We start from the raw sequence: 17,692 nt of genomic DNA, 5'->3' as shown, positions 1-17,692 counted from the left end.
ATGTAGAATATTGCCCATGGGTTTCCTTAACACAAGACCTGACACAAGATGGCTTATATAACACGTCAAGTCTAACCATATTGAGTACAGTAGATTGCTTGCTTTACCGATGTTAACAGGTTCTTGTGAGGAGTCTGGACCAGTTTGATTTCATTCGTTGCAACTTGCCCTGTAGAGCAGTGGTCACCAACCTTTCCCGAGGCAAGACCACTTTGAGGCTAAATTCAAGCAGAGATCTACTGCTCAGATTGCTTTTAAACATGACTTAAAATACGTAAGCCGAGGCAACAATAACCAATTAAAAACAGTTTTCTAGTAATGAGGTTTTTTCATTATGCTATATGCCCAATAGATTATCACTGCATATTGGCTATGCTAGATTTGTACTGGTGCTGTTGTTCTCCTCAGATAATTTAAAAATGATTTAAACAATTGAGGTATATGATCACACTGGTAATAGATCATTTGTTGTATTACTTGTGAGGCACAGCTAAGTAAGCATAATGTTATTTTATTTTTTACTGGACTGATGGCCTGCATCTGATGGTCAGTCTGAGGGTCAGTCTGAGGGGAGTGAGGGAACAGCGTGAGGCTTAAACACCCTGACTCTCCAGAAAATGGGACACAGTCTTCCAGCTGATGTTGTTACTCCTATGACCAGAGAAAGTGAAATATTTCTTGGTATTTCAAAATACACAAGTCGCTAATAATAACACAAGCTTATCGGAACACTTTGCTCTACTCATTCATTGCAGCTGCAATGCTGGTGGCTTATAAATGTGTTGAACAAAGTGTTGACAGTGCTGAATAACAATTTAAATATGAACTTACAAACAGTAGCTCTTTTGTATTCGTTGAGTCGCCAGTCATGGTTTTAAGTTTTGAAATCTCACAGTATCAACATGGCATGTTCCAGGCTTCTTTTTACAGTCTATGGCTCGAGGAAACTTTGCAGAAGCGGTGATCTGGCCTATCTGATTGGCCAGTGGTAGGCCTATAGGTGCACTTGATTTGCTCACTGTGCCTGCCGGGTACGCAGAGTTCTACCTTCAGACGCATGAAATGGTTCAAAATGGGAACGTTGACTTCCTGGTGCTAGGGCTGCTGAATCAAGTGCACCTACCGCCAACAGCGTGAAATGAATACAAAAAAATAGGACCGCAAATGGTGTTATCGTTGTGTTTTTAACAGAAATGTCTTGTGGTCGACTAGAAATGCCTTGGAGAACGATCAGTCGATCACGATCGGCCGGTTGGTGACCACTGCTGTAGAGTATAATGTGGAATGTTGACGATAATTAGCAAAATCCAGTCAATCTGCTCAGACAGGTGTATGTTTGTGGTGAAAGTAACAATGTGGCTCTGCTCTTACTGTTTCAGCTCAACCCCAGCGTGAATCTATTCCAGCGGAAGTTTGTCACTGAGTTAAAAAGATGTGAGGAGATGGAGAGAATTTTAGGTAAGGATAAAACCGGTCGGTTTAATCTTTAATAAAAGTGATGATGGGCATGATTCACTCCTGAATAACTCAACAACATTCACACTTAGTTAGTTACTGTGTAAATCCCAGTCTCCATGGTCATGGTAAAGTTATGAGATACACTGATCTGGCCAATTAGTCTCATCCAAGGCAGCTAAACTCAGGCTTAATTTGAGGCCAATGCTTGGTGATTAAATATAGGTCCCCAAAAAAGGAAAGTACAAGGAGCGTTGGGGTGAGTTTCTCAGAAATGTGAGCTCCTGAGAGGAAAGGATAAGTGTGAGGCAGAGTACATTTGACTCGTGAGGACTTTAAACACTGCGCTGTCCTTAGCCCCGGGCTGTCCTTAGCACCGGACAAAAGGTGTTTTCACATATAGTCCTCTTTAAAAAAAACAATCTCAGTTCTCTTTAAAGTGAACTCTGGGGTAAAGAAAAAGAGAAGCAAAATAACTGTTCTCTTTGTATTCACACTGCCCTTGCATTTGAATGAGGACTCAACTATTTTGCCAGTTCACTTCACCTATTTTGTGGATAGAGTCGTCTTTGCTTTCACATTGCTAACTTCAACAAGCATTTCTCAACGGCTGGCCATGCCTTCCTCCTGGCTACTCCAACCTCGGCCAACAGCCCCCCCCCCCCCCCCCCCGCAGCTACTCGCCCAAGCCTCCCCAGCTTCTCCTTTACCCAAATCCAGATAGCAGATGTTCTGAAAGAGCTGCAAAACCTGGACCCGTACAAATCAGCTGGTCTTGACAATCTGGACCCTCTATTTCTGAAACTATCCGCTGCCATTGTCGCAACCCCTATTACCAGCCTGTTCAACCTCTCTTTCATATCGTCTGAGATCCCCAAGGACTGGAAAGCTGCCGCAGTCATCCCCCTCTTCAAAGGGGGAGACACCCTGGACCCAAACTGTTACAGACCTATATCCATCCTGCCCTGCCTATCTAAGGTCTTTGAAAGCTTAGTCAACAAACAGATCACTGACCATCTCGAATCCCACCGTACCTTCTCCGCTGTGCAATCTGGTTTCCGAGCCGGTCACGGGTGCACCTCAGCCACGCTCAAGGTCCTAAACGATATCATAACCGCCATCGATAAAAGACAGTACTGTGCAGCCGTCTTTATCAACCTGGCCAAGGCTTTCGACTCAGTCAATCACCATATTCTTTTCGGCAGATTCCGTAGCCTCGGTTTTTCTAATGACTGCCTTGCCTGGTTCACCAACTACTTTGCAGACAGAGTTCAGTGTGTCAAATCGGAGGGCATGTTGTTCGGTCCTCTGGCAGTCTCTATGGGGGTGCCACAGGGTTCAATTCTCGGGCCGACTCTTTTCTCTGTATATATCAATGATGTTGCTCTTGCTGCGGGCGATTTGCTGATCCACCTCTATGCAGACGACACCATTCTGTATACTTCTGGCCCTTCCTTGGACTCTGTGCTGTCTAACCTCCAAACGAGCTTCAATGCCATACAACACTCCTTCCGTGGCCTCCGACTGCTCTTAAACGCAAGTAAAACCAAATGCATGCTTTTCAACCGTTCGCTGCCTGCACCCGCACGCCCGACTAGCATCACCACCCTGGATGGTTCCGACCTAGAATATGTGGACATCTATAAGTACCTAGGTGTCTGGCTAGACTGTAAACTCTCCTTCCAGACTCATATCAAACATCTCCAATCTAAATTCTAGTCGTCAATCTAGTCGTTTTTCTATTCCGCAACAAAGCCTCCTTCACTCACGCTGCCAAACTTACCCTAGTAAAACTGACTATCCTACCGATCCTCGACTTCGGCGACGTCATCTACAAAATAGCTTCCAATACTCTACTCAGCAAACTGGATGCAGTTTATCACAGTGCCATCCGTTTTGTTACTAAAGCACCATATACCACCCACCACTGCGACCTGTATGCTCTAGTCGGCTGGTCCTCGCTACATATTTGTCGCCAGACCCACTGGCTCCAGGTCATCTACAAGTCCATGCTAGGTAAAGCTCCGCCTTATCTCAGTTCACTGGTCACGATGGCAACACCCACCCGTAGCACGCGCTCCAGCAGGTGTATCTCACTGATCATCCCTAAAGCCAACACCTCATTTGGCCGCCTTTCCTTCCAGTTCTCTGCTGCCCGTGACTGGAACAAATGGCAAAAATCGCTGAAGTTGGAGACTTATCTCCCTCACCAATTTTAAACATCTGCTATCTGAGCAGCTAACCGATCGCTGCAGCTGTACATAGTCCATCGGTAAATAGCCCACCCGATTTACCTACCTCATCCCCATACTGTTTTTATTTATTTACTTTTTTGCTCACCAGTATCTACCTGCACATGACCATCTGATCATTTATCACGCCAGTGTTAATCTGCTAAATTGTAATTATTTGCCTACCTCATGCACACAATGTATTTTGCACACAATGTATATAGACTTTTTTTTTCTCTACTGTGTTATTGACTTGTTTATTGTTTACTCCATGTGTAACTCTGTTGTCTCTTCACACTGCTATGCTTTATCTTGGCCAGGTCGCAGTTGTAAATGAGAACTTGTTCTCAACTAGCCTACCTGGTTAAATAAAGGTGAAATAAGAAAATAAAAAATATGTTTAGAAAGGAACCAAGATGCTTTTTCTAACATGCACTCTTGGTTTTTACAAAGTGCAGGCTAGATGCAGTGCATTCTGAAAGTTTTCAGACCCCTTGACTTTTTCCACATTTTGTTACGTTACAGCCTTATTCTAAAATGGATAAAATAAATTCCTCAGTCTACACACACTACCCCATAATGAAAAAGTTTTATTTGTATTTTAGCAAATGTATTAAAAATGGAAATACCTAATTTACATAAATATTCAGACCCTTTGTTATCAGCCCTGAAATTGATCTCAGAAGCATCCTGTTTCCATTTATCATCTTTGAGATGTTTCTACAACTTGATTGGAGTCCACCTGTGGAAAATTCAATTGATTGGACATGATTTGGAACAGCACACACCTGTCTATATAAAAAAAAAAAATTAAATCCATGTCGAAGGAATTGTCCGTATTGCTCCGAGACAGGATTGTGTTGAGGCACAGATCTGGGGAAGGGTACCAAAAACTGTCTGCAGCATTGAAGGTTCCCAAAAACAATGGCCTCCATCATTCTTAAATGGAAGTTTGGAACTACCAAGTCTCTTCCTAGAGCTGGCCGCCCGGCCAAACTGCGCAATCAAGGGAGAAGGGCCTTGGTCAGGGAGGTGACCAAGAGCCAAATGGTCACTCTGACAGAGTTCTAGAGTTCCTCTGGAGATGGGAGAATCTTCCAGAAGGAAAACCATCTCTGCAGAACTCTACCAATCAGGCCTTTATGATAGAGACCAGAAGTAAAAGGCACATCAAAGCCTGCTTAGAGTTTGCCAAAAGGCACCGAAAGACTTTCAGACCATGAGGAACAAGATTCTTTGGTCTGATGAAACAAAGATTGAACTCTTTGGCCTGAATGCCAAGCATCACGTCTAGAGGAAACCTGGCACCATCCCTACGGTGAAGCATGGTGGTGGCAGCATCCTGTTGTAGGGATGTTTTTCAGGGGCAGGGACAGGGAGACTGGTTAGGATCGAGGGAAAGATAAATAGAGCAAAGTACAGAGATCCTTGATGAAAACCTACTCCAGAGCGCTCAGGACCCCCGACTGGGGCAAAGGTTCACCTTCCAACATGACAACGACCCTAAGCACACAGCCAAGACAATGCAGGAGTGGCTTCGGGACAAGTCTCTGAATGTCCTTGAGTGGCCCAGCCAGAGCCTGGACTTGAACCAGATTTGAACATCTCTTGAGAGACCTAAAAATAGATGTGCAGCGATGCTCCTCATCCAACCTGACAGGGCTTGAGAGGATCTGAAGAGAAGAATAGGAGAAACTCCCCAAATACAGGTGCGCCAAGCTTGTAGACTCTTCTTGGGTATGACGCAAGGCATTAATCGCTGCCTAAGGTGCTTCAACAAAGTACTGAGCAAACGGTCTGAATATTTATGTAAATGTGATATTTCAGTTTTGTATTTTTCTTTAAATTTGCATAAATGTATACCCTGTTTTTGCTTTGTCATTATCAGGTGTTGTGTGTGTGTGTGTGTGTGTGTGGATTGATGAGGGGGGGGGGACAATGCAATCAATTTTAGAATAAGGCTGTAACGTAACAAGGTGTGGAAAAAGTCAAGGGGTCTGAATACTTTCCGATTGCGCTGTATACCTACTTACATTTTGGAAGCTAATAGATTGCATATAGTTAATCTGAGATATTGTAATCAGAAGATACTATTAACATGTCCATTTTATTGGTAACAGAATAAATAGCAATAGAATAACTGCAGAATAAATAATGCTGTAATTTGACAATTTTATGCCCAAGGTAGCGCTACAATAGATTATGTAGCATATGTTGTGATTCTCACCAACTATATTGTCTAATCACACTATGCAAACCCCACAAGCAATAAACATCGTATGAAGTTATCTTAGTCTACAGTGCCTTGCGAAAGTATACTTGAACTTTGCGACCTTTTGCCACATTTCAGGCTTCAAACATAAAGATATAAAACTGTATTTTTTTTTGTGAAGAATCAACAACAAGTGGGACACAATCATGAAGTGGAACGACATTTATTGGATATTTCAAACTTTTTTAACAAATCAAAAACTGAAAAATTGGGCGTGCAAAATTATTCAGCCCCTTTACTTTCAGTGCAGCAAACTCTCTCCAGAAGTTCAGTGGGGATCTCTGAATGATCCAATGTTGACCTAAATGACTAATGATGATAAATACAATCCACCTGTGTGTAATCAAGTCTCCGTATAAATGCACCTGCACTGTGATAGTCTCAGAGGTCCGTTAAAAGCGCAGAGAGCATCATGAAGAACAAGGAACACACCAGGCAGGTCCGAGATACTGTTGTGAAGAAGTTTAAAGCCGGATTTGGATACAAAAAGATTTCCCAAGCTTTAAACATCCCAAGGAGCACTGTGCAAGCGATAATATTGAAATGGAAGGAGTATCAGACCACTGCAAATCTACCAAGACCTGGCCGTCCCTCTAAACTTTCAGCTCATACAAGGAGAAGACTGATCAGAGATGCAGCCAAGAGGCCCATGATCACTCTGGATGAACTGCAGAGATCTACAGCTGAGGTGGGAGACTCTGTCCATAGGACAACAATCAGTCGTATATTGCACAAATCTGGCCTTTATGGAAGAGTGGCAAGAAGAAAGCCATTTCTTAAAGATATCCATAAAAAGTGTTGTTTAAAGTTTGCCACAAGCCACCTGGGAGACACACCAAACATGTGGAAGAAGGTGCTCTGGTCAGATGAAACCAAAATTTAACTTTTTGGCAACAATGCAAAACATTATGTTTGGCGTAAAAGCAACACAGCTGAACACACCATCCCCACTGTCAAACATGGTGGTGGCAGCATCATGGTTTGGGCCTGCTTTTCTTCAGCAAGGACAGGGAAGATGGTTACAATTGATGGGAAGATGGATGGAGCCAAATACAGGACCATTCTGGAAGAAAACCTGATGAAGTCTGCAAAAGACCTGAGACTGGGACGGAGATTTGTCTTCCAACAAGACAATGATCCAAAACATAAAGCAAAATCTACAATGGAATGGTTCAAAACTAAACATATCCAGGTGTTAGAATGGCCAAGTCAAAGTCCAGACCTGAATCCAATCGAGAATCTGTGGAAAGAACTGAAAACTGCTGTTCACAAATGCTCTCCATCCAACCTCACTGAGCTCGAGCTGTTTTGCAAGGAGGAATGGGAAAAAATTTCAGTCTCTCGATGTGCAAAACTGATAGAGACATACCCCAAGCAATTTACAGCTGTAATCGCAGCAAAAGGTGGCGCTACAAAGTATTAACTTAAGGGGGCTGAATAATTTTGCACGCCCAATTTTTCAGTTTTTGATTTGTTAAAGTTTGAAATATCCAATAAATGTCGTTCCACTTCATGATTGTGTCCCACTTGTTGTTGATTCTTCACAATTATGTTTGAATCCTGAAATGTGGCCAAAGGTCGCAAAGTTCAAGGAGGCCGAATACTTTCGCAAGGCACTGTATATGTCACATATTGCAAACAAATAATCTAAACTAAAAACTCCACACATTTTGGAATTTCTGTGCGTCATTGACAATCGCTAATCAATATCCAAAAACGGCACACACTTTTTTTCTGTGAACCTGCACATCTTCTCTCATTTGTGGCACCAATGTGAGGGTTTATGCCAGGGGAAACGGTGTTACAGTAGTCTAGTGTGTGGTGCGGGAATAATGACCAGCAAACCTGGGGAGCTTTTGCATTCACATTGTCCTAAAAAAAGGAAACCGGACTGCGGAATTCAAGCAAACCGAACTCAGACCACATCTCGATGGTCTCCGTTCAGTTCGCTTCGGGTGCTCTTTTGAGGGGTCTGAGTTCACACTACCCCAAAAAATTAAGCAAACTGCTCTGAGTTCACAAACATTTCCTGAAAGGGCCTTAAGATTGGCCCTGGGATAGCTTATCCCGTGTTCACACAAGCATTTGTTAACCCTGGGCTTAGCTTTAGTCCTGGACTAAGGATTCACATTTGTATCCCAAAGCCCTGGACTAACAGACGAATGCAACACTCGACCAGAGGTGGAAAGTAACAAACTATTCTCATTACAGTATTTTAAAGCTGCAATATGTTACTTTGTCTTTAAAAAAACTTATGTTCTAAAGCTCTTAAATTGCTAGTGATCATTCAATGTGATTTCAACAGTAACAATATTGCGCTTCCAGCCTACCTGAAAACTGCTGTATTCAATTTCACTGTCTGGAAAGATTTACAACTGCATATAATGAATTAGGAGTTTCCGGAGGCAGTGCCAGATCAGACTGAGATATGAATGGAACTTTGATGCCCATATGGCAGAGAGGTAGCACACAACTTGTCCCAGCAGTTCAGACCCCATCTAACATAAAGAAACTAGAGGTCGACCGATTATGATTTTTCAACGCTGGTTAAAATCCAGAAACGATCATTTCAAAAACAAAACGTTTATTCTTTCAGTGAAATACGGAACCGTTTTGTATTTTATCAAACAGGTGGCATCCATAAGTCTAAATATTGCTGTTACATTGCACAACCTTCAATGTTATGTCATAATTATGTAAAATTCTGGCAGATTAGTTCGTAATGAGCCAGGTGGCCCAAACTGTTGCATACACCCTGACTCTGCGTGCAATGAACGCAAGAGAAGTGGCACAATTTCCCTAATGTTGCCTGCTAACATTAATTTATTTTAACTGAATATGCAGGTTTAAAAAAATATTCTTCTGTGTATTGATTTTAAGGCATTGATGTTTATGGTTAGGTACATTCGTGCAACGATTGTGCTTTTTTTCACAAATGCGCTTTTGTTAAATCATCCCCTGTTTGGCGAAGTTGGCTGTCTTTGTTAGGAAGAAATAGTCTTGACACAGTTTGCAATGAGCCAGGCTGCCCAAACTGCTGCATATACCATAACTCTGTTGCACAGAACGCAAATTTATGTTAGTAGGCAATATTAACTAAATATGCAGGTTTAGAAATATATACTTGTGTTTTGATTTTAAGAAAGGTGTTGATGTTTATGGTTCGGTACACATTGGTGCAATGACGGCGCTTTAGTCGTGAATGTGCTTGTTAAAACACCCGTTTGGCGAAGTAGGCTGTGATTCAATTATAAATTAACAGGCACCACACCGATTATATGCAACGCAGGACAAGCTAGTAATATCATCAACCATGTGTAGTTAACTAGTGATTATGTTAAGTTTTTTTTTTATTACAAGATAAGTTTAATGCTAGCACCTTACCTTGGCTCCTTGCTGCACTCGCATAACAGGTAGTCAGCCTGCCACGCAGTCTCCTCGTGGAGCGCAATGAAATCGGCCATAATCGGTGCCCAAAAATGCCGATTACCGATCGTTATGAAAAATTAGGGCCGATTTCAAGTTATCAGCCATTCCGATTAATCAGTCAACCTCTAAAAGAAACAGTGAACTTAAGAGCCAACAGGCGAAAAGGGAAAAATGATTGCGCCCGGGCCAAGACAAGAGTCGAGACTGAACCTCCTATTTGCGTTCAAAGTGGAGAGAGCTTGCTAGCGAAGGGATTCAAAACTGATCTGCTGAAAAGGTAAGACATACGTTAGCTTATGTAGCTATCTTGCTAGCTAGATATAAAGTGATGTGTTGCATTTTAGTTGTAAATATGGAAGTGGGTGTTATAGCTACTATGGATTACTTGTTTGGATTTTTGTTGTTGTTAGCTAGCTGACTGCAACAGGCATTGGTTTGTTTCATTTTAATTTAGACTATTGCTTCGCTATTTAATTGTAGCTAGCTATACGGTTGAAGTCGGCAGTTTACATACACCTTAGCCAAATACATTTAAACTCAGTTTTTCACAATTCCTGACATTTAATCCTAATAAAAATTCCCTGTCTTAGGTCAGTTAGGATCACTACTTTATTTTAAGAATGTGAACTGTCAGAATAATAGAAAGTGATTTATTTCAGCTTTTATTTCTTTCATCACATTCCCAGTGGGTCAGAAGTTGACATGCACTCAATTAGTATTCGTTAGCATTGCCTTTAAATTGTTTAACTTGGGTTAAATGTTTCGGGTAGCCTTCCACAAGCTTCCCACAATAAGTTGGGTGAATTTTGGCCCATTCCTCCTGACAGAGCTGGTGTAACTGAGTCAGGTTGGGAGGCCTCCTTGCTCTCACACGCTTTTTCAGTTCTCCCCACAAATTTTCTATAGGATTGAGGTCAGGGCTTTGTGATGGCCACTCTAACACCTTGACATTGTTGTCCTTAAGCCATTTTGCCACAACTTTGGAAGTATGCTTAGGGTCAATGTCCATTTGGAAGACCTATTTGCGACCAAGCTTTAACTTCCTGACTGATGTCTTGATGTTGCTTCAATATATCCACATAATTTTTCAGCCTCATGATGCCATCTATTTTATGAAGTGCACCAGTCCCTCCTGCAGCAAGCACCCCCACAACATGACGCTGCCACCCCCGTGCTTCACGGTTTGGATAGTCTTCTTCGGCTTGCAAGCCTCCCCCTTCTTCCTCCAAACTTAACGATTGTCATTATGGCCGCCAAACAGTTCTATTTTTGTTTCATCATTTTCTCCAAAAAGTACAATATTTTCCCCCATGTGCAGTTGCAATCCATAGAAGCAGTGGCTTCTTCCTTGCTGAGCAGCCTTTCAGGTTATGTCGATATAGGACTCGTTTTACTGTGGATATAGATACTTTTGTACCTGTTTCCTCCAGCATCTTCACAAGGTCCTTTGCTGTTGTTCTGGGATTGATTTGCTCTTTTCGCATCAAAGTACGTTCATCTCTAGGAGACAGAACGCGTCTCCTTCCTGAGCGGTTTGACGGCTGCGTGGTCACATGGTGTTAATACTTGCGTACTATTGTTTGTACAGATGAACGTGGTACCTTCAGGTGTTTGGAAATTGCTCCCAAGGATGAACCAGACTTGTGGAGGTCTACAATTATTTTCTGATGTCTTGGCTGATTTTCCCATGATGTCAAGCAAAGAGGCACAGAGTTTGAAGGTAGGCTTGAAATACATCCACAGGTACACCTCCAATTGACTCAAATTATGTCAATTAGTCTATCAGAAGCTTCTAAAGCCATGACAAAATTTTCTGGAATTTTCCAAGCTGTTTAAAGGCAAAGTCAACTTAGTGTATGTAAACTTCTGACCCACTGGAATTGTGATACAGTGAAATAATCTGTATGTAAACAATTGTTGGGAAAATTACTTGTCATGCACAAAGTAGATGTCCTAAACGATTACCAAAACTATAGTTTGTTAACAAGAAATGTGTGGATTGTTTGAAAAACGAGTTTTAATGACTCCAACCTAAGTGTATGTGAACTTCCGACTTCAACTGTATGTATCCTTGACCTTGTGTTATATTTCTGTCTGTGATCTTAACAATGCATCTGATTGGCTAACCAGCTACTTCACAATAGTGGCACGGAATAGCCATGATCATCATTTGACGACAAAGCTCTAACTAGAAAATATATTTCAACAAAAATATTGCCGCTTTTTCAGTTATAACAGGGAGCAATCGACATCAACACCTACCAAGTGTAGTGTGTTTCCAGCCCCACCATTGTCAAGTATTGAATCAGATCAGGACGCAGGCTTTAGCAAAGTATTTTTGGCCATGTCAGTTCCAACTTTGTATTTCCCCTAGCTGGCCAAGAACAATAATATTTCTACTAAAAATGAAGTAGACATCTGCAAATGCTAGGCATCTATGTGGCTAAGATGTTTAGGAAAATTAACTACCCAGGATTTTCTTTGAGTAATGATGGCATACTATCCCAATAGATTAGCTTAGTGCACAGAGATATGACCATGTTATTCCTCATTTGAGCTGTCTGGCTCAGATGTAGACAGTCCTAGCCCGAAAGCTACACATGTATAGGACTGTGACATTTATATTAAATGACTGGAAACATGAATTATGTTATGCCTAGTAGCCTCCTCCAATTATCATTAATCCTAAACTGGATGTATTTACCCTGGAAATATAAGATTGCTTATCATCAAAGGCAGTTCTGTCCCAGTTGTCAAATGGTAAAATTGGATTTCAGATTGATGGAGCATGTTAGTTTTTATTTAATTTATTATCTCTAGGTCAGGGATGGGTAACTCCAGTCCTTGAGGGCTTGATTGGTGACACACATTTGCCACAGCTGACACACCTGACTTCAATAATCAACTAATCATGATCTTCAGTTTAGAATGCAATTAGTTTAATCAGGTGTGATAGCATATTTCTGTTTTTTTTTTTTAAATGACGGGCTGGGGGAAAGTGTGGCACCAATTAGCCCCCGGGGACTGGAGTTGCCCATCCCTGATCTAGGGCTACATCTGAGCTGGAGTCATTCTAGAACCACACTCATTTACATGGTTTACTTTCCCTTCTCTGATAGAACTTGTAACCATCGTCAAGCCTCATGGAATGCGGAGGGCAACTATGTAAGTGTCAACTACAGTTCTGCACTTTATAGTAATGAAATTCTATAGACAGAATAATATTTGGTGAGCATTTTATCTTTCAGCTACAGGAGACTCTACAATAAGTCTCGAAGGTGAAGTGTCTAAGCATTGACAACTTCAGAGGTCTACTAAACCTACATCCCAGAACTTCAGAGAGCAGTGTTAAGAAGACTGGGCTCTCAATTGGTGCTACCAAGAAGAATGACCCTGAGATCAAATGAACCAAGACTCCATCATGTGCCTCCACCAACAACGGCTGAGCTGCTACAACTTCAAGGAGATATCACCACGCAACACAGGATGCAGTTAGCACACCTTTTGAATGGGGAAGGAGCTTTCCCTCATGTCAGACTTAGTGGTTCCTGGGAATGTGTGAAAACATTTCAGTACTCTGTAGGTTGTTGAAAGAGGGTGGCCTACAACCGAACATGAATCATATGTAAATAAGGGAAGTTTGTGTGGGGGCAACAAACTTGTGTATGAAACAATATTTGTGTATTCTTTATCTAGCATATAGGCATCATTATTGTGGTTTTAGAATTATTTACTAAACTGGTTTCCTTTATCTATGCTCTGGATGGTTTTCACTTAAAATTAGCATACTTACAGTAGGGAACCTATCTAGAAAGATGGACTACCCTGGTGTAAATACAGTACAAAAAGTCAGATTACACAGATCATGTCAAATAAATGTTTATTAGGGAGATAAAACAACGTATTCTCTAACCTCCAAAATAACAAAAGCGCAGTGTAAGAAAACATACTTAAAATTATATATTCGAAATGCAAAACATACAAACCTCAGCGATATCACCCTGCCCAGACCCACCTGCTCACACCCACATCTCCAGTGCCTGCATCACTCTCTGCCACATGACCTCAAACTGCACCATTTTGTTTCCCTCTGATATAAAACATTCAGATAAAGTACTGAACTGCTATCACCCAGACCTAGGGGGAAAAATCATTACTATAAGAATATTTTGAAGATAAATACACAATGCAGAGACAGGAGAAGTCAATAGAGTAATAACGATCAATTGAAATAGTTGGTTTTCAGTTCATCTGTTAGGAATGTCAGTCCTGAACTTATGGTGTGGCACGTTCTCATTGGTCCAACCTGAAATAGGGTAGAGTTTTATTGCAAGGAATTTTAACTAGTCAGCCACAGGCTAGAGCTGGGTTATAACCTACATCCTGTCCCTTAGTTCACTGGGGAGAACCACAGGAGAGGATCGCTGAGGGAGCATCACTGAGAACCAGGAGAATGAACATCTACCCCCAAGATTTGTCCTATTTGAATAAACCTATTTTGCTCCCCCTGATTTGTTTGGGGATCTGTGTTAAAGAATAACATCAACTGCTTAACATTAAAGATAAGAAAAATATTCAATTTGGATCCAAGTGAAGAATAAAGTACAGTGTAGTCATGGAAAGTGTTCAAATCAGGTTAAAGTTCTCTACTGCAATGGATTTCCATCATTGATTCTTGAGAGGTCGTTTTTGAGATCAGTGTAGATCTGCATTCAACATCTCCAGTGGGGGTTGGAGATGGCATAGCCTAATACTAACGGAAGCATGTCTTTTCAGCCACAACCGTTGATGACAGGTGTATAAAATCGACCACACAGACATGCTATCTCCATAAACAAACATTGGCAGTAGAATGTCCCGTACTGAAAATCTCCAGTGACTTGCAACGTGGCACCATCATAGGATGCCACCTTTTCCAACAAGTCAGTTTGTCAAATTTCTGCCCTATTAGAGCTACCCCGGTCAACTGTAAGTGCTGTTATTGTGAAGTGGAAACGTCTAGGAGCAACAACGGCACAGCCGCAAAGTGGTGGGCCACACAAGCTCACAGAACCGTGCAGCAGAGTGCCGAAGCGTGTAAAAACTGTCTTTCCTCGGTTGCAACACTCACTACCGAGTTCCAAACTGCCTCTGGAAGAAATGTCAGCACAAGTTGGAGTGGTGTAAAGCTCACCTCCGCTGGACTCAGGAGCAGTGGAAACGAGTTCTCTGCATTGAGGAATCACGCTTCACCATCTAGCAGTCCGACGGACGAATCTGGGTTTGGAGAACGATACCTGCCCGAATGCATAGTGCCAACTGTAAAGGAAGAATGGTCTTGGGGCTGTTTTTCATGGTTCGGGCTTGGCCCCTTCGTTCCAGTGAAGAAAATCTTAACGCTACAGCATACAATGACATTCTAGACAATTCTGTGCTTCCAACTTTGTGGCAACAATTTTCCCTTGCCTGTTTCAGCAAGACGATGGCCCCGTTGTGAGGCGTTGTGTGGGTGAGCGGTTTGCTGATGTCACCGTTGTGAACAGAGTGCCCCATGGTGGCGGTGGGGTTACGGTATGGGCAGGCATAAGCTATGGACAACGAACAGAATTGCTGGTCACAGAATTGTGAGGAGATCCTGAGGCCCATTTCTTTTTTCTTTTAAGGTATCTGTGACCAACAGATTCATATCTTTATTCCCAGTCATGTGAAATCCATAGATTAGGAGCTAATTCATTTATTTCAATTGACTGATTTCCTCATGAACTGTAACCTAATGTGCAGCACAGTATTGCTCAACTCAGACAGCGGTGTGTAGCCTACTGTAACTGCTAGCAAAGTAATTCAAAGCCTGTACTTTATCACTCAGGATATAACTTTCCAGTGCTACTATTTTTGCCATGTAGGCCTAATGTTGTTATTAAAACAAAATCAGTCAACCGCATAGTAGAATAGTTTTTACCTATTTACCTAGTCAGCTTGTTGTGTATTTTATGCGAGATAAATATTCCTCGAGGGACATTCAAGTTGCGAGGGCCATGAGAGGGGAAACATGTCCGATTCTGATTAGCAGTCAATACACAACACTTCCATGAAAGCAGTTTTGGCAAATGTAGTTTGAAAATAAAGTTGGGGATCCCAGTTTTACGTTGCTACCACGTTTATTTATCTACTCCTTCAATTGCGGGTGTGGCATCGTTTTACAAATGTAGTTTTACAACCTGAGTTTTAAGAATGGTTTCGGCGCAACAAAGCTTATAAAGGAGAAATGTCCTCTTAAAAGGGCAATGAAATACTTTGTAATAGAAACAAAGCAAAAGTCACATTTTGAGTGAAATTATTTTCATTCATATTCATTATAGAAAATAATTAATAATATCAATCAGGATGTTGTGTCCAATGGGGTAAATGCAAATGGATGCAGGTCACTGAACTAAATGACTATCGCCCGTGGCATTCACTTCTGTCATCATGAAGTGCTTTGAGAGGCTAGTCAAGGATCATATCATCTCCACCTTACCCGACACCCTAGACCCACTCTAATTGGCATACCGGCCCAATAGATCCAGGGATGATGTAATCGCACTGCACACTGCCCTATCCCATCTGGACAAGAGGAATACCTATGTAAGAATGCTGTTCATTGACTACAGCTCAGCATTCAACAACATAGTCCCTTCCAAACTCAGGACCCTGGGATTGAACACCTTGAACACGGGGGCCCCTCGGGGGTGTGTGCTTTGTGCCCTTCTGTACTCCCTGTTCACCCACGACTGAGCAGCCGCGCACGACTCCAACACCAAGTTTGCTGACGAAACAACGGTGGTAGGACTGATCGACAATAAAGCAGTGTATAGGGAGGAAGTCTGAGACCTTCTCAGCCAGACAGAGGAGCTGATTGGGGACTACAGGAACTGGAGGGCGAGCACACCCCCGTCCACATTGATTGGGCTGTAGTGGAGCGGGTCGAGAGCTTCAAGTTCCTCTGTGTTCACATCACTAAGGAATTAACATTGGATGTTCTTATAGGCACTTTAGTATTGCCAGTGTAACAGTATAGCTTCCGTCCCTCTCCTCGCTCCTACCTGGGCTCAAACCAGGAACACATCGACAACAGCCACCCTCGAAGCAGCGTTACCCATCGTTCCACATGCTTGAAGCATTGCGAAGAGCTGCTGGCAAAACACACAAGTGCTGTTTGAATGAATGCTTACGAGCCTGCTAGTGCCCACAATCTCTCAGTCAGACTGCTCTATCAAATATCAAATCATAGACTTAATTATAACATCATAACACATAGAAATACGAGCCTTAGGTCATCAATATGGTCGAATCCGGAAACGATCATCTCAAAAACAAAACGTTTATTCTTTCAGTGAAATACGGAACCGTTCCGTATTTTATCTAACGGGTGGCATCCATAAGTCTAAATATTCCTGTCACATTGCACAACCTTCAATGTTATGTCATAATTATGTAAAATTCTGGCAAATTAGTTCGCAACGAGCCAGGCGGCCCAAACTGCTGCATACACCCTGACTCTGTTGCAAGAGAAGTGGCATATTTTCCCTAGTTAAAATAAATTCCTGTTAGCAGGCAATATTTACTAAATATGCAGGTTTAAAATATATACTTGTGTATTGATTTTAAGAAAGGCATTGATGTTTATGGTTAGGTACACGTTGGAGCAACGACAGTCCTTTTTCGCGAAAGCGCACCGACTCGATTAAATGCAACGCAGAACATGCTAGATAAACTAGTAATATCATCAACCATGTGTAGTTAACTAGTGATTATGATTGCTGGATTGTTTTTTATAATATAAGTTTAATGCTAGCTAGCAACTTACCTTGGCTTACTGCATTCGCGTAACAGGCATGCTCCTCGTGGAGTGCAATGTAAAGCAGGTGGTTAGAGCGTTGGACTAGTTAACCGTAAGGTTGCAAGATTAAATCCCCGAGCTGACAAGGTAAAAATCTGTCGTTCTGCCCCTGAACAAGGCAGTTAACCCCCCATTCCTAGGCCATCATTGAAATTAAGAATGTGTTCTTAACTGACTTGCCTAGTTAAATAAAGGTGTAAAAAAAAAAAAACGTCCAAATCGGTGTCCAAAAATACCGATTTCCGATTGTTTTGAAAACTTGAAATCGGCCCTAATTAATCGGCCATTATGATTAATTGGTTGACCTCTAATTCCAGGTATGCAAAGCTCTTAGACTTACCCATAAAGACTCTCAGCTGAAATCGCTGCCAAATGTGATTCAGTGGTGTAAATACTTAAATGTGATACTTCTGCATTTAAGTTTCAATAAATGTACAGCAATTTCTA

The 17,692-nt window shown here is 41.8% G+C and overlaps 1 protein-coding gene across 1 annotated transcript in view; it reads left to right on the top strand.

The window, feature by feature from the left end:
- The window catches only part of LOC139410966 (V-type proton ATPase 116 kDa subunit a 2-like), a 37,749-nt gene that overhangs the window by 877 nt on the left and 19,180 nt on the right, over nt 1-17,692 (top strand). The window contains exon 2 of the mRNA XM_071156707.1: nt 1,380-1,458. Within this exon, the coding sequence (XP_071012808.1) occupies nt 1,380-1,458 (79 nt within the window). The remainder of the gene's footprint in view (nt 1-1,379; nt 1,459-17,692) is intronic.

Source organism: Oncorhynchus clarkii, chromosome 6 (genome assembly GCF_045791955.1).
Source record: "Oncorhynchus clarkii lewisi isolate Uvic-CL-2024 chromosome 6, UVic_Ocla_1.0, whole genome shotgun sequence".
In the NCBI taxonomy this organism is placed as follows: Eukaryota; Metazoa; Chordata; class Actinopteri; order Salmoniformes; family Salmonidae; genus Oncorhynchus; species Oncorhynchus clarkii.
The sequence above is the reverse complement of the archived record's forward strand: the minus strand, read 5'-3'. Positions and strand labels throughout refer to the sequence as shown.